At 44.1% G+C, this 27,582-nt stretch overlaps 1 protein-coding gene across 2 annotated transcripts in view; it reads right to left on the bottom strand.

Moving 5' to 3' along the window:
• ASTN1 (astrotactin 1) overlaps window positions 1-27,582 on the bottom strand; it is a 1,300,999-nt gene that overhangs the window by 19,607 nt on the left and 1,253,810 nt on the right. For both annotated transcript variants that reach the window (XM_069641148.1, XM_069641147.1), the window contains 3 exons: window positions 27,371-27,506; window positions 24,933-25,033; window positions 20,735-20,918 (listed from right to left, as the gene is read on the bottom strand). In XM_069641148.1, coding sequence (XP_069497249.1) covers window positions 20,735-20,918; window positions 24,933-25,033; window positions 27,371-27,506 — 421 coding nt within the window. The remainder of the gene's footprint in view (window positions 1-20,734; window positions 20,919-24,932; window positions 25,034-27,370; window positions 27,507-27,582) is intronic.

Genomic DNA, 27,582 nt, shown 5'->3' on the forward strand with positions numbered 1-27,582 from the left:
GTAGCAAAATAAAACAGAAAGAAAAAAGAAAGAAGAAGAAAAAAAAGAAACGGAGTGCATGAGTATCGCAAAGAGGTGATCCTTCTCCAGAGAAAACACATCCGATTTTATGGCTACTCAAATTAAAGGTACATACAATAGAAACATATAGAAATGACGGAGATAATGGCCAGATAAGCAACTCAAGCTACCACCTTAGCATAAACAGACCTACACGGTATACGATCTTAACAACGGCTATAGCGACAGCAGTTTCCTCTCTGCTTGAGATACTGGCAGAGACATTTCCCACATTCAGCACTGTGGAGTTATTTATTTATTTATTTATTTATTTGATGTGATATAGTTTAAATTTAAACTTTTCACACAAATAAAATTCATTCAGTGCATTTACATTTCATCATTTATACTGCATACTTGCATACTGTCATTATATTCATAGATACGAAATCACCATACAAAGATGTTAATCCATAAAAACACACACATCTAAAACACAATTGTTTTAACACAATATAAATAGTTTAAAACTCTAAACACCTACGTCCCTCTGGCCCTAAAAGTAATACTTTTTTTTACATGTGCGCAAATGCGATAAAGTGCAATATATGTTGATACCGAGTGTGTGTTTTTATGGATTAATATCTATGTATGGAGATGTCATGTCTATGAAAATAATGACAGTATGCACATATAAATCTATCCAACCAAAAGGATCAATGCACTTTTAATGCCGGACATTCCCAGAGCATGTGCTCTCTATTTTGTAGCACACCCTCATTCTTGCATAGATCACAACCTATTGTCTCATCGGTATCCAGGGATCTAATCTCACTAATTTCTCTTGTGCTCAAAAAATTCAGTCTATATCGCAGGATTTGAGATGCTCAATAACCAGTCAGGATTTATTTTTTTAGATATTTAGGGATCATTCCCATAGGCTTGTTGAGAGGCAAAAGGCTCTTATATAGCCTGTATTCTCTCATCCATGATATTGCTATCATCCAATCTTGTCTAATCATGATGATTTTGACCTCGTTTGGCTGGACATTGAGGTCTCTTGAGGACATCTCAATTCCGATTAACACCGTATCTGCTCTTACCATAAACTTGGCTACAGCATCCGTGGTTGCAGACTTCAAAATAGAAGCTAGATCTTCGTATAATGAGCCCACCAGTGGAACCATCAGCTTTCTGTACAAGGTCAAGATTCTCCAATCCAGTTTGCATCTTAATGATAATAGAGCCTGTTTGAATCTTAAATCTGAGATTGGGACGCAGTCTGGCAGACTAAGGGCACGCTTACATCCTCGAGACTCCACTTTTTCATATGCTAAGGGTCTCAAACCAATGGCTCTGTACCATATAATAATGTGGGTTCCACTGTCATATTATAGAATGCTAAGACAGGAGAAATCGAGAACCTGCCGAAGCAAACTTTGATTTTTTTCAACTGTGCGGCAGCCTGGTTTGCGTTAGACGTAATGCAAGCCGTGAGTAATTTTATGTTATCCGCTGCATCCAATGTGAAGCACAAATATGTACGAGTTTGAGTACGTATTAATGCCTGCCACCCTTCAGGTGTAACCCATTCTCTTTTTCGAATTGCTGATGAACATGATGATGTTTGTGTTCTTTTCGTTAATACATAGTTCATTCAGAAACGAGTATTCGAGTATTGCGTCGGGTTTCCTCTGTAAGCCGACCTGGCACCTGTTTAGAAGGAGAACGTCGTCCGTGTCCATGTAAATAAGATACGGACAACTAAGGATGAGATACTTGGTGGAGCAAACGGTAAACCTAGATAGAAGTCTCCCAGGTCAGACGGATAGAGAATGAACAGGCAGGGAGTCATAACACAACCATCGAGGAGGTCCCTCCCTGGCCAAAAGCTCTTTGTCAGCTCATGTTATCTGACCTACAAAAATATATCCTTGTGTAGGTTAACCAGATTAGGTAGGACATGTCCATGAATTTGCCAATCCCTTAACTAGTACCATAGAAGATTTCTATTAAAGTAGTCAAAGGCTTGCGTGTAGTCTATTGCAGCCATGAACAGCAGAAGGCTTCTAGATTTCACTGATTCCTCTTTTAACCAGCCCACAAGCATTAGACCTGCCAGTCTATTATTAAACAACATGCAGATCGAGCATAGTGTGTTGTTCGAGTGCTGCTTGCCGCAGGAGCTGCGAGAGCTGCATTCCTGCTTTCCTGTGGATTTTCAGATTCTGGACTTGGGCTTGGTTCCTTTAAATCTGCTACTGACAATGCAAGCCCCTCCCACTCGTCCCCGGAAACAGCATATAAACAGTTTGCACGTGCATCTGCGCGTTCATCGAGCAAAGTGCGTCGTTCGAGTGCTGTTTGCTGCAGGAGTTGCGAGAGCTGCGTTCCTGCTTTCCTGTGGATTTTCTGATTCTGGACTTGGACTTTGTTCCTTTAAATCTGCTAGGTGAACCCTCTGTACTTGCAGAGTAGCATTTGTATTATCATAGCAGCATCTATGTTTACCTAGCACACGTTTTAAAATGTGTTCTCTATTAATCATAGTGACAACGCGATGCCCCTCCCACTCCACCCGGAAACAGCATATCAACAGCTGGCGCGCGCATCAAGCAGAGTGTGTCACTCAAGTGCTGTTAGCTGTTCGCTGGGAGAGGCTGTGAGGGGTGTCGCCCCCGAAATGGTCACTAAGCTTGTTATTCTTGCTACTCTTGCGTAAAAACCCCTCATTTCTTTTTCTTTTTACGGCTTACAGGCATTGCTGTGTCTGTTAGATGGGTATCACTTGCTTATGAACTGAGCGTCTTGAATTTATGAAGTACACACAAGCTGCACGAGGCTGTGCAGCTATACAACGGAAAGCTCAATTTATTCAGCAGAAAGCTTCCGTGCTTCCTTGTTACCATTACCCAGTTTTGTTCTGCATTGTTGCTTTGCTGAAATATAGCAGCCTTTGTTGAAGGGCGAAGGAAGGGACTGAGCGTGATTTGATGGTTTGGGGGGCATGCTTGGATTAATGCTCTTCGATCTAAGAAAGAGTTTAGCGAGGAGAGTGTGTGGTCAGACGTTTGGTTTCCCTATATAAATGCTCTTCTTTTTGGCAATGAGGAAACCATCATTTCCTTGAGAAAAGACATCTTATCAGCTCCTCTGGTCTTCACTCACAGAAGAGACAGTCTAGCAAGGGCAACAGCGTTGCCCTGCCTCCATCTCTACTAAAAGAGCATGGGGAGGCGAGGTGTGGGCTTGCCACTAGGCCTGAAATATCTGTTGTAGACATCCCAAATCAGGAAAATCATGATCACTCCCAATCCTTAGGTGGAGGATATTGATTTGGACTCTATGAGAAATTCTAACAAAGCTATGAGTTCTCCGATTATCTCTTACAATATTAAGGGGGGGTGCATTGGGATGCTCTTTCTTGAATACTCCACCTTGTCAGGAGAAATTACCCTATTGGTACTGTCTCAACATCTGGAAGAAGAGTGGGGGCCGGATGAGAGTAGCAATAAAATATGTCCTGACCTTCATAAGGTGACCAAACCCAATGATGTTACACTTTAGCAAAAATGATTTTGGATCTAAAGGATGAGCTAATGACTGAAATCAAACTACAGACATCCCTATTGAGTGATGTGTCAAAGGCAATGAGTGTTATCTCTTGTTGTATGACTACTTCGAAGGTGAATGTGGACAGTGTAATTAGTGCTATCCATTTGAGTGCAGGTTTAGCTGACATCCACTGGAAGGGGGGTGAGATGGTGAGTGTGTTGCCTCCCAATGAGGAAGAGGTCTCGACGACTACTGCAATGGCGCTAGAGATGACTGTAGAGGTGGATGCGGTGCAAGGCCCCTTCTTGAATGTGGGAACGAAAAACTCACAAAAAAGAGAAAACCTATATAAAAATGATGTTGGCTGTGTACTTAAGGGCTTCTAAGGCCTCACCCCACAGGCGTTTGCATGGGGGGGCCTTCCAAGACCTACAGGAGCATTTCAGAACCGATGGATGAGAACCTGGAACTGGAAATGAGGGATAGGAAGGAGGGAGGGGTTACTGTGGTCTCAGACTCAGAGGAGGTGCGGGGGAGGGAAGAGGAGGTGGTGGATGTTCACTGTCCGATGGGGATGAAACCAATTAACCTCAAAGGGGAGTCTCCGAGTACGAAGAAGGCACCAACAGACTGTCGGACGTTCTGAAACTGGACCTAGATATAGGCAGAGTTTCTAGGTAACCCCCTAGAGATAAGAAGGGAATAAAACAAACGTGTGGAATTTTCAAACATCCCCGTGACTCCATAAATTCCACCAATACAGATGATGAAAGATTGAGCCATTCAAGGATGCAAGTCGATGAGGGGATCGGGAGCATGACAGGTAAAAAAGGATTTGGGTGTCTGGATCAAGGGATAGATGAGGGTACTATTTGATACTTTGGGTAAGGTTGGAAGCAGAGAGTTCCATTCTTTGCTTAGGACTGGGGTTCACTACACATCTACAAGAAGGTGTGGGTGATGTAGAACCAGCCAAAGGGGAGATATCCAAAGTGATGACAGAAGCAGAGGTGAGACTCTTGGTGAGCAACATCTTGACTCATAAAAGGAAGATCGCTTCCCCGCCCAGCCCTGTCAGGGATCTAACTGGGAAGGGTGTGTTAATGGGCCTAAGAAACAGTAATCTGGGACCTATATATGAGAGTGATCTCTGTGGTTCACAGGAGAAGTTCCCAGAGACCCTTGAGGGCTTTCCACGGTTGGTTGAGGGACATGTGAAGGGTGATCAGTACCCCAGGCTGCGCAATCCCACCTTTCCGAATGAGCCCAGCTTGATTCTGAACTACTTATTTGGTGAAGGGGGGGGGGGCACAATCTCTTCATAGATCCTGTATATGTGACCTCTTCTAGGATATTCCTGAGCTTAGTCTGATTATATCATCTGGCATCAAACTAGTAGATTTCATTCAACCAATGAGATATGAATATGTTAGTCTTGTCATCCTCTCCCCGCTTGTTCCAGCCACACTACTCAATGAGGTGGGGAGTCTCCAAAAGTATGGCTATGGTATTACCACATTTAAGGATCCCAATCCCCAGTCCAAGGACTTGAGTCAATGCCCCGCATTTACACAAAGGGGGAGAAGAAATGAGGGAGTCGAAGGGGGATTGTTCAAGGAACAGGAATGCTCAATTGCAGAGTGCCCAAATTGGCGTTGACTGGAACTTACCTTGAGAGATTCTGTTGTGCAATTAAAAACCATTAGTAAGCCTCTTCAGTCATTTCGAGTGTGCCAGTTTTGTGCCATGGAATGCCAGAGGGCATTCCCATTTAATCTCTAATGACATCCTGATCAAGGATCTGAAGTCTTATGATATGATATTTCTGCAAGAGACATGGGTGTTGGGAAATCTCATTCGGGATGGGTTTGAGGTTATCGGTATGTGTGCATGGCAGGGGTGAGGGGCCGATCCAAAGGTGGTCTGGCTATTGCTTTTAAGCAGGGTTTTAACGTAACCAAAATGGGTGAATGGAGGATTCTTGATCCTTTTCTGCTTATCTTCATTCACATGTTCCATGGTTCGGGGATTAGTGACATACTTCTAATAAACGTATATTGGAATCCAATGGATAAACAAGAAACTGAACTGGATATTGTCCTAGAAACCCTGAACATTTTGGTAGATGAGTGGGTCTCCCATGTCTCGGGGGGGGGGGGTCCTTATGTTGGTAGGTGATCTGAATGCCAATCATAAAGAGGCACACAATAATCTGCAGGAGCTTTTATTATTTAATACAAAGTCAATGTCACCCCGTATAAGGAAAAATATTCAGGGAGCTCAGTGGCTCCATTTTGCTGAGGGGTGGGGGCTGGAATGGGTTGAGGATGATACTCCGACTTTGCATGTGAGGAGTTCTAGTCTATCATTGATTATGTATTCTTATCCTGGCCACTTTTCTTTGCTCTACAGGATTGTAGGATACGTCACAGACAGTACAGTGACCATGCAATGTTATGTCTGAAATTGAGATGGATTTTAAAGGACACATACTCTATCCCGTTCTGGGATAATATAGAAGTCAATGTCAGAGGTAACAGACTAAAGTGGTCCTTGGATAGGACTCTGAAACTTTACAAGATTATGCTGCATGATTTTGACTTCATAACTCTGGAAGTCAAAGTAGTGAATTATTAACTTTCGTATTTGTCTGTTTACTAAGAAAAACTCATGTCTACATTACATCCATTCACTAAATCCATCAAGGCAGCAGTTGTAAAACATACGCATGCCTCTGACGCTTTGGTGAAAGAACACAAAGTCGCCCTTCACAAAGAAGTCAGAAAAATATATAAACAGGGGTTCCGAGTGTAGGCTGTAAGGACCAGGTTAAGAAGGTAAGACAAGCCCACAAAAACTGGCTCGAACTCTATCGGTCTGTTCTTTACCAAAGGGATGGGGAACTGTTGATGGCATCTGTTAAGGGTAACAATACCCATAACTTCTGGGAATTAGTGAATCAATCAGAGGTGAAACCAGTGCGGTTAATCACCAATCCCATTGCAGAGGAAGAATGACTAAAACATTTTGAGGTCAACTATAAGGCTTGTGTGTTTGTGGCAGAAATGCCGGAAGTGGATGGTTATGAGTGGAATTTAAAACATTGCTCGGATTATTGTGAATCGAAATCTTCCAAAGCAGCAGGCCCTAAAAATTTGACTTATGTGAGATTAAAGCAAAACGTGGCTTTATGGGCTAAACTCCTTCATATCCACTATTGGGACAGTAGTGCTACAGAAGATTGTCCCTGTATCCTGGCAAGTAACGTATTTCATCCCTATTTTTTTTAAAAAGGCTCTAGGCTGTGTCCCTCTAATTATAGACCCATCACCTTAATGAATGTGGAATCTAAAATCTTTGCCTCAATATTATTGGAGCAGATAGAGGTCTGGGGTCTGAAGTGACTGTAATAAGAATTTGGATTATAGGCAAATGGGCTTTTGAAGAAATATGGTTACAGACTGCGGGGGACTTCTGCTCACTTGCCTTCAGAGGAGTGTATGCCAATCTAATGTACCTCCTCTCTATGTGGCCTCCATGGACATGTGTATGGCTTTTGACTCGGTGAACAGAGCCCTGCTGTGGAACAAGCTGCTGAATTTTGGTATTCCAGAGGGACTGCTTAGTATCCTTATTCATTTACATAGGAACTCACAGATGATGGTCCGACTAAATTCAGAAGGTAGGATGTCGGCTAGTCTATCCATGCACAATGGGCTCTGTCAAGGCTGTATACTGGCGTGCACATTATTGAATTTGTATGTGGCCAATGCAGGAAGGGCATTAGATCAAAGTGGATTAATATCACCCAAAATTGGGGCCCTCAAAGTCCAGTGGGCTGTGTATGCCGACGATTTTGTGTTGGTGGACTGCACGCCGCTAGGGCTGCAGAGATTAACGCATTTGGACAATACATGGCCGGGCTCGAGCTAAAAATCAATCCCTCCAAAACTGTCATCATGCAATTTAGCAAGGGTGTTTGGTCAGCTAGAAAGTTCTGTTGGAAATGGGAGAATAGGGTCCTAGCGATTAAAGGGAATATGCTATATTTAGGGTATCCCATCCTTGCAACCCACTCCAAGATCTTCTACCGCAATTGTCTGAAAATCAAAGCAGTGGCTATGGCCAGAGAGATGCTGTTGATTGATCAGAAATGTGGCTAATTTTCTATGGCTCCCTACAGGGAATTTTAAAGAATGAAAGTCCTGCCAATACTATGTTATGGGCTAGAATTGTTTCCATTATGGATTATTCCTGAATTGAAAGTAGTGGAAGGTCTTGTTTGGAGAGCGGCCCTCTTTCATTTACCCAAGTGTTCCTATACAATATCGGTATGAAATGGGAATACAGTCCATGGCCAGTATAATGCAATGGAAAAGACTGTCATTATTGAGAAAATGTGTAAACTCCCCTAATGGGAGCTTGTACAGTCTTCTGGGGGAAGACGATATGGAAGGTTTTGTCAATGACCTCCGTTTTACAGGTTCCCTAATTCTGTACAACCTGGGATCATCATTGAAAACTCTTATAAATAACCCCAGAAAGATAAAAAACCTAATCATAGGTAACGATTGGTATACAAACAAAAATGAAGCCTTGGTGCTTAAATTATATTCTCAAGTAGTTTCTCCACATAAATGGCTCCCAGACATGGAACAATATCTGAAGAAGTATCCTAATTGGGTGGTGAGAAACAATATAATGCGTTTCCGCTTTAATTTTTTTAGAACAAAGGAAAGATTAATCAGTAGGAACCAATTGGGTGGCGTGAACGACTGTTGTAGATTTTGCCAGAATACTGCAGTGGTTGAATCACGATTCCATCTATTACTCGTATGCCCAGTTTTATTGTCTGCTAGATTGCAACATTTTGCTTCGTTTTTTTTGTGACACACAACGATTCTTAAGAGCTCAGCTCTGGCTGTTTATGTTGCATGGTGATTCTATGTTTCTAAAGTTGAGAGTTCTGTCTTTTATCAAAAAGGAATGCAAATTAGCGTGAATGCCGGATAGGTCTTCCATCTTAATAGACTTAGATGTTGAAGGTCTTGCAGTGTTGGTGGGGTTAAATTCCTCTCTTTTCCACACATGTTAAATTCTGAGAATGATGTGACTTGCTGGAGTTTTATTCTGGGTCAGGAAACGGTTTAATGTGTTCATGTAATCATTGGTATTTCTTGTTTTGTTTTGCTTTTGTGAATCTATTTGTCTATTTCCTGACTTAGCAGAATGGTACTTTCGGGAAATTATTAGAAAATATAAATGTGAATAAGAGCATTCATCAAATTTTAATAATTTACTGACAGTGACATTTCTGCTCAATCTCTTTTTATGATTAGTGTACAATGCTATTTGTTCTACACGTTTTTGTAAAGGTTTAATAAACCAAATACATTTTGATAATAATTTGAAACAAACAACATTCAGATGTAAGGGCTCTCACACTTTAAGTACCTGTGATTATTCCATCTCACATGCAGAGACTTTCTGCACCGGCATATCACTATGCTATCATGCCTAGGAGTAGGGTCCCTACATCTTCCCTACTTGTGTATCGCTACTATCCGTCAGAGGGGAAGGGATTTGAACCTGTACATCACTACTAATACCCTTCTGGAAAGATGTGCGCTTCTTGCCAGTGTATAACTTTTAAAACTCTTCAAGAAACGAATACATATCTTACCATCCATCCTTTCCAACACTCTTCTGGGCAGATGCGCACATCGTTCCAGAGCATCATTGATACAAATCTTAATGGCAGACACACTCATCTGACTGGTGCATCACTGAGAATACCCAGCAGTCAAAGTGTGCAAAACAGTGGTGCTATGTGCTCCTCTACCCAACCTCTGCTTCCTGACCCAGATCCCCACAGAGTTCCATACTCCCCCTCCCCCATACAGACCACAGACCTGGGTCCTGCGTTTCCTCCCTTCCACCCCTGAACACTGTATTTTACAACTGTACCATCAACACTGAAAGAATACAGTGAAAACATTGCATTTTAAACGACCACCATTACTTTCAGACATTGTCCCCCTAGCATGCAGCTTTATGCCCCCCTTTTCCAATCACCTACCATTCAACCCTCTTAAAAGATATGCCCAGATACCAGTGCTCGATCTATGGCTGAGGGTGGGGGAGGGCTGGGGACAAGGGTTATTGTTAAAATGTTTAAAAGGTAACTATTGACGTAACATAATGTATGATGTGATAACCAGAAAATGACAATACAATACGATTTTTAAAAAAAAGACATGCCCAGAACTATTCATACCCCCTCCATCCATTACCTGCACAAACAGATGTGCCTACAGCAATTCCATGCTGTTCGTGCTTAATTGCAGAAGACTTATGCTGCTTGCTGTGATGTTGGGCTATGTGGCGGTTCAGAATGGGTGTTATGCCCCCAGCAGGCTTTTCAAACCCATGTCTGTGAGATAGCTCAGCAAGAGGTAGACTGGAGTGTTCCAAGCAGGTCCCAGGTTAGAATCGCAAGCATGGAAGAAGCAGAAAGCAAAAGTGCCCTTGCCCACCGTCCAGGAACGGTGCTCTGGGTTACAAATAGTAAACAATGGCGTATTTCCCCAAAACGTAAAAGAACATTGTACTCTTTAGTTCCCGCCTAGTTCGACCTCTGCTAACACCCTCCAGGAAAATCCTCCAACACTACCAGAGCTAAGGGCAAAGCCCTCCATGTGTTCTCCACCTGTGCATGAGTGCCAGCGTTGCCAGCATAGATATGTTGCAAGCTTTATGCCCTGGTATGATGGCTCTCAGCCTCACCCCATGAGGGAGGGACCCTCACACCAAGTGTTTACATTTGCATCACGGCTCTCAACTCCAGAGGGGGAAAATAGATAAAAACCTCCCTGCCGTGCATTGCTTATAACACCATGTTAAGGAGGAACTCCAGTGTTGGCAGTACTGAAGCGAGGAGAAGGCAAACTATTTGTTTGCATTGTGACCAGTGCAGAGACAGAAAGACAAGTCTCGTACTGGGACCACACGGGAAAAAAAAGTTTCAAACACACTGAGTAAAAAAGTAAACACAAGTAACAAAACAACAGCAAACCACAAAGGAACACACTCTGGGACATGGAGCAATGGGTAGAGTTGGGGTGTCAAACGGGAAATTATATCGTGCCTCCTATTGTGATGAATTTGCTTGTAAACCACTTGTGAAGAAATCTGTGTTGCAAGGTCCTGACCTTAGAATCAATGTAAACCGCCCTTTTACGTCAATCCACCATTTTAGGTTCTCTCTGCAAAGTCACCTGTGAGTTAAAATGGTGGACAATGTCATTCCGAAATACAACATGGCCGTCTTGACCTCTGCGTACAACTAATATGTAACTTGCCTGCAGGCCACTTGTTGGGGTCGTGAACTGAGACCTTGTCCTTCGTTGACCTGTGTGTAAAGGATTACTCGTGCCAATGAAACTAATCCGTGAGCATATGTTAAGAACAATGTATCCAAATACTGAACTGAGAGCACTTGTTTAACTACATTGTATTAATGTTTGAGAAGACTCTATGAGGAATCCTAAAATACACTGTTACCATGTAGACTTGTTGGCAAATGCATTAAAGGCAAACCCTACGCATATAGATGTGTGAACTCGGCATGAACCCTAGATCAGTAATGCATTAGAGGAATATTAACCCGCAATAGGGTTGGACATCGCAAATGGTATAAAAGTGCGACTAATTCTAATGTACAGTCCCACTCGCTGAGCACACCGAACCATGCTGGAGTTCGATGTGTTGTACTGAGGGCCGATAGCTATCTGATTGTTTTGTCCTTTGAAACTGTTCAGTATAAATTAAAGATCTTTGTATGTTCCTGTGTAACCGGTGTTCGGTGTATTTCCTTTTGGGGTACTCGGCCTCAATATTTTCTCTTTGTTTTCACAGATGGTGCCTGAATAGGGACCCTCAAGATAGATGCCGGATTTTCGAAGGTTGACACACGCCATCGGATCGGGATCGGACGGTGTAGGGGGCCCCTTCTGAATGAGATGCCACACCTCAACAGCGCTGCATGACCCGATACCTGGACGATTAGCTTGTGGTCCGAGACGGCATCTTGACGAGGGTCCACTTATCGAGGCGGGCAGTTTTGCTGAAATCACCAAACACAAGGTAATATTTGTTAGAAAAAGAATTTGAAATCCGATCGGACCTCCTTAGGATTGATCAGGTGAGTCGTGACCCGATTCTTAAATATCCTGATAACTTGATTTTGGCATATTGTATCTGCTGACACAATTATTGACCAGGTAACACCAATATTTTGATATGCCTGGGAAATTGTCTATCTGCTTCAGGGCCTTATTCCGCAGTGATAGACAATCTTTGGAATTTAGCCGTCCGGCACCACAGGAGGGGTCGCCGGCTTGTACTATGTACTGTAAGCATGGCATTGGAAGTATAGTTCTCAAGACAGGAAGTGAACACTATTAGACAATCTATTCCTGAAATTAGGAAAAATCCGACCGGATTCTATAAAGAAAGAGAGTCTGTCTTGCAGTCCTCAGTTTTCACCCTAGGTGACATTGATTTGTTATTTCCTGTACTCCTGCCCGTAGATTTGTGGAAACAAGTTAGGACTATAGACAACATACCAGGGTTGGGAGATACATGTGCTAACATAACTAGACTCGATGGAGAAAGGCCAGCTGGTGAGAGACCGCCCCAGGTGATACTAACTTTGCCTGATAGAATCATTGAAAAATTGAAAACCATAATTCTCGAAAAGAGAATTATTTGGGACAAGCTTACAGCCTGCGTCCAAGGGAAGTCTGAGGGTGCTACCGAGTTCTTTAATTGGTTCGAACAGGTTTTCTCGGATTTCAGCGGACAAACCTAGGCACAGAGTCTGGAAAAAGATTATTTGTGGACACATTTGTGCGTGGATTGCTGCCTGACATCCAGACACAGATTATGTCTTCTTAGAGCGCTTGGCAGGTGAAGTCCCAAATTGTTAGAGGCCCCAGAGGGGGTAGTTCGCAGATTAGAGGTCAGTATGTTCCACAAGGGAATGTTCCCTTGGGTCCTGTGAACATTAAACAGTGTGCCTATTGTCGACAAGAGGGTCATTGGTGTGCTCAATGCCCCGTCCTTCGACAGAGGTCGAATAACACATTCGGAAATATGGGTAGACGATCCAGAGGTCGCCTGGGTGTAGGGGGCCCAGGTAGAGGTCAGTTTGCTCAGAATCCTCAGCAACCTTTTTTGCAGGATAATCAGACTCCGAGTGTGGATACTGGAAACATATTTGATCATCCTTCTGCTGCATATCTATCTGAAGAGCTTCCTTTTGACGACATTCTGTTTTGTGAGGATTGCCCAAAGCAGAGTTTGCAACCTACACCTATTCCCGTTAATCAGAAAGGTCTCTACGTTGAAATGGTAGTGGGAAATAGGAAACATCTGTTTTTGATAGACACTGGAGCACAGAAGTGTTCCATTGAAATTCCACTGTCAGGGCAAACCAATGTTTCTGTAAGGTTTTCGGCACACCAGTTGTTTGTCCAGTTTCTTCGCCGGTACCTATTTCTTTGCGTCCCTTTATGGACCACTGTCCTTTTCTGTTGACTTCGAATTGTGGAGAGGATTTGCTGGGGTTGAATCTGTTGAAGGAATTAAATGCAGTAATTCATTGTTCTTCTGACGGAGTGCGTTTGACGATTTCACCACAGCAACTTTCTGTCTCTCAATTCCTAACCAGACCTTTGCCGCCAGAATTCATTGATGTACCAGGGTGCTTCTGGGCAATTGATGACAATGATGTCAGTGTTTTACAGATTGAGCCTGTTAAAATAGTCTTGAAACATGGAATTAAGCTGCCACACATTCCACAGTATAAGATTTCAGTTGAGGGCGAGCAAGCTTTACAATGCATTGTTTCCGATTTCGTGCATCGTGGGGTGATTGTGGAAATTGTAGGTAGTTTGTGCAATAGTCCGATTTTATCCGTGTACCAAAAAGGCGATAATGCAATTCCATTCCGTTTCATAATTGATTTGCGTGCCATTAATAAAGACGTCGCTCCACAATTTCCAATTGTGCCTGATGTGATGACAATATTAACCATGATTCCAGCTACTTACTTTAGTGTTGTGGATCTGAAGAATGCTTTCTTTAGTATTCCTATGCACATTGACAGTAGATACTTGTTCGCGTTCACCTTAGGGGGACGCTTGTTTACATTTACTCGTGCACCTCAAGGTTACACAGAGAGTCCTAGCATCTACAGTAGGGCTTTGAAAGAACAGCTTGATACTCTTGAATTGCCCTCTACTTGTACATTGCTTCAGTATGTTGATTACTTGCTTTTAGCTGCAGACTCCGAGAGTGCTTGTAAGGAGGGCACTGTGTTGTTGCTTATTCATCTAGCTAAACATGGTCACAAAGCTTTGCTTAAAAAGTTTCAATACTGTTGTCAGGAGGTCGCCTATTTAGGCTATCTCCTGTCAAAGGAGGGAAGAAGATTGACACCTGAAAGGATAAAATTTATTTCTGGCATGTTTGTCCCAAATACACAGAAGGAAGTTAGAGCCTTGATAGGTATGGCTTCTTACTGTAGGTTGTGGATCCCAAACTTTTCACCGATGTTGGCTTTGACAAAGAAGGGCATTTCTTCGCCGGACTAGTAGAATTCCGCACCAGCTGCACAGATACCTGGTGCGCACACGTACCTTTGAACTCTCTCTACTCTCTCTACTGACCTGAACTTCGGTTCCCAAGGGCGTTCAACCTACCAGCGCCTTCAGACCATACCAATGGTATATAAGGCGCTATTTAAATGCAAAATAACATAACATAACATTGCCATGGAACACGGAACACCAGCAATCATTTGATCTGCTCTGCATTGTGCTCGGCACCGGTTTTGGGCACAGCAAACTATGAAAAGGCCTTTGTGTTGTTTGTGCATGAATGTGATGGATGTGCTTTGGCTGTATTAACGCAGGAACATGGAGGGAAGAATAGGCTGTGCGGTTACTTTTCTTCCGCCCTTGATCCTGTAGCATGCGCTTTGCCAAGATGCTTGCAAGCTGTCGCTGCTGCTGCTGCGTCTGTAAAACAGAGTGAGGGAATGGTCCTAGGCCATGATCTAACCCTGATGGTGCCTCACTCTGTAGATGTTCTCCAAACGCATCACTTCACTTCCGCACGGTTGACGAGGTATGAATTGATCTTGTTTGCTCCTCACATCCAAATTAAGAGGTGTTGTGTTCTTAATCCAGCTGAATTCTTACCTTTCCCGCAAGGTACTGCTTGCGGCGACGAAGAGTCACATGACTGTCTGTATACTACCGAACAAGAGACAAAGGGTATAATTGATCTAAAAGACACTCCTTTGAACAATCCACAAGAAGAGCTGTTTTGTGATGGCTCCTGCTTCAAACTTCCAGATGGTACATCCACAGCTACTTATGCAATCACCACATTGAGCACGGTTGTGGAAACCAAGAGAATCACGCATAACTCTGCGCAGGCCGCAGAGATTATAGCATTGACCCGAGCTTGTGAACTTTCCGAAAGGCTTACAGTAAACATATATACTGATAGTCAGTATGCCTTTGGGGTGGTTCACAACTTTGGGAGACTTTGGGCAGAGAGAGGGTTCTTAACCTCACATGGCACAAAGATCCAACATGGCTCCCTAATAGTACAACTGCTCTCAGCGCTTGTGCTCCCTACTCAGTTAGCTGTCGTGAAATGTGCAGCACATCGAAAGATTATAGATGATATAGGAAAAGGGAATGCTTTCGCTGATCAGATAGCTAGACAAACTACCACCGATCTCTTTACGGAGATGTATGTTTCAAGGGAGACTGTAAATGCCTATGCAATGGACAAAGGTGTTGGGTCTGTACGGGATATCCAAGCCGATGCCACGTTAGAAGAATCCAAGAGGTGGACTGAAGGCTTGGGGAAACTCAATGATGATGGGTGTTGGGTGGACATAGTTGAAGGGAAATGGCTACTCCCTGACGCTTATGTGATGTGATGGTCGTTATGGCCCATGGCCCTACACATATGTGTGCCCAGAAGGTTACGAAAAAGTTAGAGAAAGTTTGGGCAAATGACAAAATTTTGAAAATTGCCCAGCGCTATGTTCAGGACTGCATGATTTACCTACAACACAATGTGGGAAAGGGGACACCAACTCCAAGGGGAAGTTCTGGGCCACCTCTGTCCCCTTCGAAGTCATTCACTTTGATTTTATTGAGATGAAACGTTGTAACAATATGAAGTATGTGTTAGTTGTCATCTGTGCTTTTAGTAAATGGGTCGAGGTTTTCCCTGTCAAAGATGCTACAGCCATGACTACTGCGAAAATCATTTTAAAGGAATATTTTCCTCGGTTCGGGCTACCAAGAGTCATCTGGTCGGACAATGGTCCACATTTTGTCGCTGCTTTAATTCTGCAGATATGTGTGGCATTCTAGATCGACAAACGGTTCCATTCGGCCAGACATGCTCAGAGCACCGGACTAGTAGAAAGACACAATGGTATCATCAAGAACAAGTTCGCTAAAACGTGTGCTGACACCAAACTAATATGGCCGGACGCCTTACCGATCGTGTTACTAGCTATGCGTACAACCCCTCAAACTAAGACTGGGCTCTCTCCATTTGAGGTGATAATGGGGAGACCTGCCAATATCTGGAATCTTCCTAAATATAGATCCTTGAAAAATGTTGAAAATGTACTTCTTTCAGATTATTGCAGCCAGTTGACTAAAAACCTTTATTTGATTTACCACCAGGTGCGAGAGGCTTTACCTGTGCGATACGAGTGCCCGGGCCACAGCATTCGGCCTGGGGACTGGGTGTTTACCAAGGCACTTGAGCGTTCTTCCTGCCTTGCACCTCATTGGGGGGGCGCATTCCAGGACCTGCTGGTGACATAAACGGCGGTGCATGTCTCAGGCAGAAAACATTGGATCCATGCTTCGCACCTCAAGAAACTTCCTCACCCAGTGCCACACGATACAGAAGAAACAGAACCCCTCGAAAAAGCTACAACCAACGATCCCAAAGCAGTAGATAGCGCTGAGAGTGCATCGGAGAATCTCTCTGAGCCCATGAGGCTTGAGAAACCCGTCATCTTGTCTCCGCACTCTCCAAAAGTTTCGCTTCCGGAAACTGTCGTTTCGAATTCTGAATCTTCACTTGCTCTTGATACGTTGCTTCCAACGGGAAGTGACGACACATTGTTTCTGGATCAATCAGTACAGGGAAAAGCAGGGTACAATTTGCTTCCAAGGAAATAAGACTTATGGCACAGTTTTGCTGTGCATCTGATAGACTTACGGCAAGGTTCAGCTGTGCATTCGGAGAAGGAAAAAAAATCATAGAGCGCTTGCTTTTTGCCCAAATAATTGTTTGAGAAAAGGGGATTCTGTTGGCTTGGGTTGTGGAAGGACTAAGAAGTCGCGCGGCCGGGAGGTCGCCATCAACGAACATTGGAGGTTTCCGTTTGAAGACTACAATGCCTGCCACCGCTACCGCTCGTATGGGAATTGTAAATGATCGTGTGACCAGCCGGGATAATGGGCAAAGTACTTGGGCCCCGAAAAAACATATTGGAGTGTTTTTATAATAATATTTGGTTTTATAATAGTCACTATCTTAGGCCTATGGTACCTTGAGGAAACTCATCCTCTAGAGTCCTTGTTACCGATTGAAAATGTACCCACTGTTTCTACTCCCTTTGTACATTTGCATACTCTGTCCCCTAGGGACTCCCAGCATAGACAAAGGTATCATAACAATACTCTGTTACTTATCATGAATGCTACGCATGCCATTTTTAATAGGTCCAACTGTTGGGTCTGTTTGCATTTACCGCAACACGGGGATAAGGGGCTAGGTTGGTATATTCATTCTTTACCTTTGACCACTGCTTGTTATGCTTCTCTTAGAGCACTGTTCTTTGGCCGTTGGAACAATAGCATCTCTGGGAACTTTGATGGCACTAATTTGAATAGTTTTGAGTAACGTGTTCTGACTCCCCTGGGATGATCGCTTTTCGCAAATCGGAGTAAGCTCAACATTGCTTCTATTAGGCCTTCTGATAGACTGTCTCGTCCCTTTCAATATTTGATTACCTTCAAGATGGCTCTGATAGGCAATAAGGATGCCATGCTGCCTTCTTACACTTTTAACCATAGCCCCAATTCAGTTTCTTTCTGCATACAGAGGAATGGTACTCAGTCAATGGGAGATTTTAAAGGTTGTGCCAACGTTGCAAATTTGACTGGGGAAGACAGACCTTTGTATGTAGGCGAACCTGTCTACTTTGTTTGCGGTAATGTAGCATTTCCATGGTTACCCAGGGATTGGCAGGGAACCTGTTATTTAGGGATCCTGTTGCCGGCGGTGTTCATAGTTAGTACAGTAGAGGTTTCAAAGGCTCGTCCACGAGAATGGTGACACTCCAGCACAGGTTTTGCGAGATGTGGCAAAATCATTTGTGCCATTTTGGGGACAGATAGCGAATTCCGAAGATATCAGAAGACTAGCGAGAGTACTGGAGAGAACCATCAACCAGACCACGGACATACTCTATAATATGAAATTAGAACAGAAAGCGATAAGACTAGCAGCACTCCAGAACCGGATGGCATTAGATGTCATTCTGGCTGAACGTGGTGGAGTGTGTAAATTAGTGGGGTCCGCTTGCTGTGTTTTCGTGCCAGATTCCTTCCCAACTATCTTCAAAGCAATACAGAATCTGCACATCCTTAGTTCAGAAGTGCATGTTCCCAAGGGAAACTGGGATCTTAGCGCTTGGTTCTGGGACTTCTTGCGATCATGGGGTTGTAAGGTACCTTTGGTCTTACTGATCATTTTGGGAATTCTGTTGTTCCTTTGTTGTTGTATCCAGTGTTTACCTAGTATGTGTTCGATGCTAGGGGGATGTTGCACACAGGCGATAGGTACAATAGGACATAAAGTGTATGCCCCAGATAAAACCTTCAGGGAATATGTGTTAAAAGAAATTTTTGCAAATGATCTGATGGCAATAGATATTTCTGACAGCGATTCAGGGTGCATGGACGATGATGCATGGAGTTGTTTGCAAGGAGATCAGAAGTAGTTTAGCACTTGGCATAGGCCAAAAGGAGGGTTTGTCAAACAGGAAATTATATCGTGCCTCCTATTGCGATGAATATATGTATATTGGCCTACACCAAGTTGCTTGTAAGCCACTTGCAAAGAAATCCGTGTTGCAAGGTCCTGACCTTAGAATCAATGTAAACCACCATTTCAGGTCAATCTGTCATTTTAGGTTCTCTCTGTAAAGTCACCCTGTGAGTTAAAATGATGGACAATGTCATTCCGAAATACAACATGGCCGTCTTGACCTCTGTGTACAACTAATATGTAACTTGCCTGCAGGCCACTTGTTGGGGTCGTGAACTGAGACCTTGTCCTTCGTTGACCTGTGTGTAAAGGATTACTCGTGCCAATGAAACTAATCCATGAGCATATGTTAAGAACAATGTATCCAAATACTGAACTGAGAACACTTGTTTAACTACATTGTATTAATGTTTGAGAAGACTCTATGAGGAATCCTAAAATACACTGTTACCGTGTAGACTTGTTGGCGAATGCATTAAAGGCAAACCCTAAGCATATAGATGTGTGAACTCGGCATGAACCCTAGATCAGTAATGTATTAGAGGAATATTAACCCGCAGTAGGGTTGGACATCATGTTCGCAAAGGGTATAAAAGCACGACTAATTCTAATGTACAGTCCCACTCGCTGAGCACACCGAACCATGCTGGAGTTTGCTGTGTTGTACTGAGGGGCGATAGCTATCTGATTGTTTTTTCCTTTGAAACTGTTCAGTATAAATTAAATATCTTTGTATGTTCCTTTGAAACCTGTGTTCGGTGTATTTCCTTTTGGGGTACTCAGCCTCGATATTTTCTCTGTTTTCACAGGGGGGAAAACTAGAAGTCCATTTATTCACTTGAATTTACCACGCCCTGTGGCATGGATCTGCAAGCGTTGGCTTTCCAGATTTCTCGACTACAATTGACATGATATCTGGCAATTGACTATACTGGTTAGGGATGATTGGAGTTGTAGTCTAAGGCATCTGCCGAGCCAAATGCTGCAGACCCCTGCTTGTTTTGTGGAGAGAGGGTGCTTTGTGATGTCAAATGAGGTGGCGATATTCTGATCTTACAGACTAGACCTGAGTTGGAGAAGGTTCCACCCTAGCGCGAGGAACTGCAGACAGGGAGCAACATCCTCCGCCTGCATCATTTCACACCCAGGGCGGAATTCATCATTGGATGTGCTAAAACGTCATTTTTTGGAAATTTTTGTGCAATCCTTATGAACGTTTCGACTAGTTAGGATAAAGGCCCATTATGTTTGTGACATTTGATTGGCAGAAATACCTATCATTTCAGCCAATCAGAGTGCACGGAAACGTAGGGTCCACAAATTGACCCAAAAGTTTATTTACCTTGTGAAAAATTTGCATCACAAGCAGCTAACAAACGATTAGTGGCACACTCTCTGGGGATTTTGCTCTATCGGTGGAGGGGAATTACAGGTGGAATCTGACAACTCTGTTCCATTTTATCTAATATCTATTAGAATAGTTAAGGTTCAGATTTAGAAATCAGCATGCAGTGAGATCCACTGTCGTCCAACCAATTGCAACAGAAGACTTTCTACTCTTCAAGAGCAGCAGCAAAGTAGTTCACATCATGTTGGCAAAAGTGTCCAGCAGCAGATAAAACACTTGCAGCCTATATTTCAGTGGGGCGTAGAGGAAAGTAGAAGCGTGCAAAAGCATAGCGTAAGGATTCTATGCTTCCATTTTCCTGGACACGGAGCGGACATCTGGGGCCAGATTACAGAAGCTTTGCAACATTATTAGCATTAGGGCAAAGTTTTCCTTATTTTAAAAACTCTGGGACACATTAAAAAACCATTTCACCTCGACAGGTGTGGTTTGCCATATTAAAAGCACCAGGGCAAAAATTGCCCTAGTGCAAACAAGATGCATTTTCGCAACATTTTTGAACCAGGACAAAGTTTGCCCTAGTGCTAATACGGAATGGTATTAGCACAAGGGCAAAGTGATTGCTGTGCATTGGCAATGTTACAGGGTGTGTGGGCACATTACCTGGGGCCAAGCTCGTCCTCGCAGCGCCAGGTGAACTCCCCAAAGCTCTCGTAGTGCAGGTTGTAGTGATATAGGACGCGGTGCAGGCTGGGAGAGCCGAGGTCCAGAAGCGTGTTGTAGGCGGTCTGCTGCTCCTTCCCACTGGTGTACCCGTTGAACAGGTTGTAGATCTTGTCTGCTATTTCTGGGTGCAGATTAAAAAAATAAAATAGTCCGCACAATTAATTAAATAAGGACCATGGGTTGCATGGGAAGACAGGATACTAAAGCAACACAGGTGGACGTTTCAGAATGAGAAATTACAGAAAATGTGTGAAAATAAAATATAGGTCAGAAATCATTACAATGGAGCCCTAATCTTATAGAATTTTGCCTGCCAAAAACACTGGGGCTTTTTACAAAATGAGCATCTTACTGTGTGGGAGCCAATCAGGGAGAAGATCGCAGGTTTTATCCACGTTCAGAGCAGTAACTTTAAAACAAAAAAGGCCAGCAGGAGGCTGCACCCCTTCCCGGCTGTGCTGTGGCGGCCTTCCCTTTCACCGTTCTCTGCTTCCATGCTCTTCCAATCCCCATCCCCACACTTAACCATACTCTTCATCTTTATCCGAGCCCACATCTATGCCAACCCGTTTCATCCGCTAAGAACAATTCAAGGTGTTTTTTTTTGCACTCCTTTGCCATTTTCGTGGTGGCCATCTTTGTTTGGGCTTCTTTTTCATTTATGAAAGAACGTCAAAATATCATGAACAAAAATTGTTGGCATGTGTGACCCGCCACTTGTCACGTGTGCTACTGGCAATAATGCCCTCACTGACAGGTAGTAAAAAGATGGTAATGCCACCACCCTCGGAAAATTCCCTCACTGTGGTCAATCCTATTGACTTTGGTAGTGGGCTGTTACCAACCAATATCACCCATTAGAGAAGGCATTATTGGGCAAATGTTCGATTTCACCTGGTACACGTGACACTCCCTCTTCTTTCTTAGCAAGGAGTGTCAGGTAGGCCTATGGCTGTGGGCATTACAAAGGAATGAGAGCAGGTTTATCGGTACGATAGCACAGCGAGTAGAGCGCTCGCTTTGACATCTGTGCAGAGCCTGCTGACGCAGGTTCGGAATCCCGGCAGGGCCAAAGTCAGCCTTTCATCTTTCCGAGGTTGATAAATGAGCACCACAAACCGTGGGTAATAATATGCAGTGCTCAGATGCCTGAGGGCTCGTAGCGCTATATAAATGCTAAATTATTATTATTTATTATTATCGAAAAATAAAAGCAGAGAAACTGCCATCGATTTAAAGAAAGAGATAAACATGGGACGGAGTTTGAGAAACAAACAATAAAAATAAATAAACAAATAAATGTTACAGCAAAGGAAGAGCAGACAAATGAAAGTTCAAAAAAGTAGGAGAAAGAAAAAAGTGGAGGAGGACGGGGCACTAAGGCGAGACAAACACAGAAAGTGATTAAGCATGACAATGAGAAACAAATAGAGAGAAAGAAGGGGGGGGATAGAGCTGTGTTGGGAAATAAGTTTGACATAGAAAAATAAATAAGAGCCAAGGAGAAACTGCAAGAGAAAGAAAAGAAAAAGTGAAAGGAGAAAAGTAAAATGTTACAGAAAAAGGATAACTAAGGTAAAGAGCAAATACAAAGGAACAGCGCAAGAGCAGACATGGACATATAGAAATAAAGAGCATGATTGGTTTAAGAAAAAAAAAATAGCCACTACAATTCTTACAGCTCATCTTTGCTTCTTTTCAGTAGAAGCAACAGCTGATTGTTGTTGGTACCGAGCAAAGCAGGTGCTTGTTATGTGGCAGCTTTGAATATAAGAGCATGTGCCTTTTCACAAGAACAGAAGGTAGGCTTCAGATTGGAAATTGATTGTAATGCAAAGGTTGCGCTCCAATTCAGAACAGTGACAGAAGGCCAACATGAATTAGCACTATTCTGATGCTCTGAAACTATGCGACTTCATTCACCCATACCTTCTGAGTCTTCTGATTTTATCTTCTCTTTATTTTGATAATTTTATGGCATTTATTCGATGACCACAATATATAAATATTTTAGCATTATGTCTTGGGAAAGGTTACTGATGTTAGCGCCCTTCTACCGCTGTGGTAAGAGTGCACTTTGGAACTGATGCCTGTCATTTGTTGCAATTTACTAATGTGCACGTGTCCTGTTCTTACACTATTTACGAATCCTGGGATTTCGTCACATTTCAAGTCGGTTTTGTGTGGTCAGGACCTGACCAGTTCTGTATGTTTGCCACATGCTGCACATGCATACATCTTCAGTTAGTGTCTAGAAAAGTGCAAAGGCATCTATGTTCGTTTTGAATTCCTATGAGAAATCATTGTAGACACCACCCCTTTGCTTCCCTTCCACTGAACCTTACGTTCTTGCCTCCCATAAGACTTGGCAGGCTATGGTAATGTCTGAGTTTCCACACCACCCTTTTCCCTCTTCTGCCTACAATGTATGTTATTGAGACAGACACACACAGAGAAAGAGAGAGAGGGGTGGCATTGGCATCTAGAGAAATGGAACCTGTCTGCAAATGGCAGGGGTAGGAGTGCAGGGTTGCAGGTCGTTTTGCCTTTAAGTCCTACTCCTGCCTTCCCCCGACTAACCAACTCCCTTCTGAGATCTATTAGGACCTTACACTGCGCACACAAACCACCCACAGAAGACCACCACAGGCCTAGTCGTTATTACATGAACACTATCTGAGCCATGGCTAAGCTCTACTCTTTAACCCAGTCCCCCTGTCCCACATCAGTGGCTAACCTGACCCAAAGATTTGTAGTCCACCAGATCTCGGTCTCTTACATATCGATTGCATACCCTAAAGTTTCTTTTGCCAAACCATGAGAAAGCAGACTGGCACTCATGAACAGGGTACTTCCGACCTGCACCTATCAACACCCAGGTTGTGCATCTGCATTTCCCACTGCCTCACTAATGAACCCCAACCCCTTTTTCTTACAGAGCCAAGCACAGCGTGGGCATCAATAGTGGCAGACCGACACGAAACATGACACTTGATTTACATTACATCACATAATGACGAGCTTGATGGCTGTGGAACCTCCACTATCAGACACAGTCATTATCATACCTCCACTATCAGACACAGTCATTATCATACCCTCATGTGGTGATGCCGGGGTCTTAGCATTTTTGCGGGATTGCTATGAGTAGGGTGTTAACATAGGCACATTTTGGGAAATATTGCAATACGTTTTTCTGAAAAGCCAATTGTGTTTTCAATTGTGTTTTATCCACTGACTGTGAGGATGAAATTGGATTGGGTAATAGTTACAATTTTAATATTGCACAGAAGGGTCAATATTGACCTTTTGTGCATTATATCTTTAAAGCGGTGAGCAAGTGAGCATCCGAGATGTCCGCTTTCCCCCTCCTTACGGTTCTACCTAGATATGATCTTTTATTTTAAGGAAGGGATGAACTAGCTACCAGATCATATTTTTAAAACCAATAGAGGGGGAACAGGTGGTTATAATTTGGATAACAATTGAATTAATTTGCATGAGGTATTCACCTCATAATCAGGTGGTATTTGCCACATGGGGTATTCATCAGGACTACCGCATGTGGTAAATGCCTCATGGTTCATCATATGGTGGGCAATTACAGCCAGTATTGTAAAAAAAAAAAGCACCACGCTCATAGCAAGGCCCTTCGTGCCTGATCCACAACGATTCGCACTGGCAAATCAGGAGTTACCCATAAGCCTTTCAGATCTGAACCTGCTTCCTCATACCTGATTCACAAAGCCCAAAACGATTTCATCCTTGACATGTCCTTTAGGAAAGCTTTGTGCATTGCGTTTTCATGCGGGCATCTGAAAGATGATTCTTGGGAATCCAGGTTTGCACCAGTTCTACCCATTTTGCATACGATAAAAGTTAGCAGGTAAAATTAATATTCATGGACATCATTAACTGATCCAGAGGAAATCTTATTAAATGAGGCCCTTTGTGTCAGAAGAGTCCTGTCATACAGCCACTGTAAAATGCCTTGTGATGAATACATTAGTATGAGGGAATGGATCAATAAGAATAATATGTATAACGTTTTGAGGTCTATAAAGTGTACATTCTTTCAGCCTCATACTTTTGGATAATTTGTGGAAAAGCCCTTCTCACCCTTCGCGACTCTTACCTTGGGACTTGACATCATCCACCACTGGGCAGGGGGTCTTCACCGTCACTTCACTTGCCCGGGAGCGGCGCCCTGTATTGTCCACACCAAAAAGCGTGAACCTGTCACAAGCAGAAACATAATCATGAACAAGGAATGCACAGACAAGAGTGGAAAAAAAGATGGCGGCAGAGATGAGGTGGCATCTACCCAGGTTTCAGGCTAATTTCCCGCTAGGCCTCAGAAACATTGTTCGGAGGGGCTAGAGCCCAAGCTGTGCCATGCACTGGCAGAGTACAACACCACCATGAACCTACTGCTCGATGGTGGAGCAAGTGTCCATCCGTGCAATTGGGCCAGGGGGGAATGGTGAGGATGGTACCAGAAGCATCACATCCAGGAACGCTTTAGGGGGACATCTTGGCCTAAATTTAGGTGGTGATGGATTGGCTAGAAAATGGAGTATGTGGATTATTATATAACACATGAAATCAGAGGGAGCAGTTATGAGCATGATGCAGTCAAACTGTTGTGGCACAGTAAGCCACTTGCTGGCATCTTTTTGGGGTAAAACTAGCCAATACATTTTATTTGCAGAAGAAACCTACAGAGGAGACATCAAGAGCATACTTCAACAGCACAGACGCTACGCTCATCTGCGGGTGTACAGCTCTACCTAATCTGTGCTGCCCATTGATCACCTCTTCGAATGCAAGAGTCAATGATGCAATACAGAGGAAACATCTACTTATTCCTGTCCCGTCCTTCTTTGTTGGCGTGTGATGGCGCGTGATGATCCGAAGAGGGCATCATAATGCCCCAGGACCAGCTCCACCAGGACACCAACTTCCTTCTGACTGAAGCTGGTGGCCCTCTGCCCCTCTGGCTGGGGGTCGCCAGTGGTCTCAGATGGTGTTTGCCCCGACATGGCGACCCCCGAGGCAGGCGTGGGTGGGCAACTGGGTCCTGGGGCTGGGCTGTGGAGCGATGGTATACCAGTTGGGAGTCTTCTGTTCCAGCAGGGGTGGACACAGCAACTGGACCCCTGCAGGCACAAAATGGCAGGGCACGATGGCAGCAGGCAGGCAGGCAGCAGCAGATGGCTCGTGGGAGGCTGGTCGGGGCTGTGGGGGGCAGTAATTTGGCCTTTTGGGCAGGAGTGTGGTCTTCCGTGTTTTTTCGCGTGGCCAGCTTGATAGGGAGTGATTTGGCACGTGAAATTCTTGCACGTCAGCGTGTAATTCGAGGAAAGTCCCTTAGCGCGTAGGAGCGTCAGCACGCATACGCGATTTCATTGGGCCAAAGGCCCTCAGCGCGTAAGCGTGTCTGTGACGTATCGCGCACGGGCCTGTACGTGCTTTTCGTGGGGTGCGGTGCGTGTGTTTTCCAGGCGCTGGGGTTCACACGCTATTACTGGTGGGTGCTGGTTACGCGTTCTTCTACACGCAAGGCAGACAGTGAGTGGTACCCCGCTCGCCCAGGCCCAATCGTGTGTGAAACTTCACGCACACCCCTAAAATACACGTACCCAGGCCAATCATGTGTGAAACTTCACGCACACCCCAGAAATACACATACCAAGGCCAATCGCGTGTGAAACTTCCCGCGCACCCCTGAAATACAAGTACCCAGGCCAATCGCGTGTGAAACTTCCCGCGCACCCCTGAAATACACGTACCCAGGCCAATCACGTGTAAAACTTGCCACGCTCCCCTGAAATACACGTACCCAGGCCAATCGTGTGTGAAACTTCCCACGCACCCTTGGAATACACGTACCCAGGCCAATCGAACAACAGTTATACACGTACCCCACTCGCACAGGCCCTTTCGCATGTGGAAGTTACTGCGAAACCCGTAATACACGTTCCCGGCTTGGCGTTTGCTGTTTGGCAGTGCGGTAAACTGGTCCAGGGTTGGCGCAGCCCTTTGCGCTGGATTGGGGATTTTGATGGCTTGTCCTTGCGCGAGGGCATTCTTGGGGGCGTAACTGGCGCTGCTGCAGGGTCGCTGCGCCACTCTGTGCCACGGCTGCTTTTGGAGGCTAAAATCCATGAATACGCTCTGGGCAGAAATCGATTTTAGCGCACGCGGCTGGCGCAGACATTCGCACGCGAACACTGTGCGCCAGCCGCGTGCGCCACTTTTGTGCGAATTTCTATGAATTACCCCAATAATTTGAAGAACATTTTATGTCGGAAAAAAGGGATACAACATTTTAAGATTTCTTTTTTAAAATCGTAATTGAGTATTTTCAATATACACCACTAGTGCGGGTCTTTCCTGAGTTAAGTGGTAACTTGTATATGTTTCTCAAGCGACTCTAGGATTCCATGCTGGAGCTGAGCTGTGCCACAGGGAAAACTAACCAGTAGCAGCGGTTCCTCTTCCCCCCACCCTACACACCTGTTCCAGAATGAAGGCGAAGCACCAAAGGCACCCCGGGGAAGTGCCACTCACGTGTAAGTGGTGTCCGGCTCCAGGCAGCGTATTATCAAGGTGATGGATGTCGACTGCTTGTCTGGCACGTGGGCTGGCATCGCACATGGGGACTTGGCTCCGGAAATGATGTCATCGACGAAACTGAGCACCGTCTCTGGTGGAGGGAGAGAGCAGTCAGACTTTAAGAACATCTGTGAGGTGAGTATAAGGCATATGAGGATGAAAAAAAG

Source organism: Ambystoma mexicanum, chromosome 1q (genome assembly GCF_040938575.1).
Source record: "Ambystoma mexicanum isolate Mex_15411 chromosome 1q, UKY_AmexF1_1, whole genome shotgun sequence".
Taxonomy (NCBI): domain Eukaryota; kingdom Metazoa; phylum Chordata; class Amphibia; order Caudata; family Ambystomatidae; genus Ambystoma; species Ambystoma mexicanum.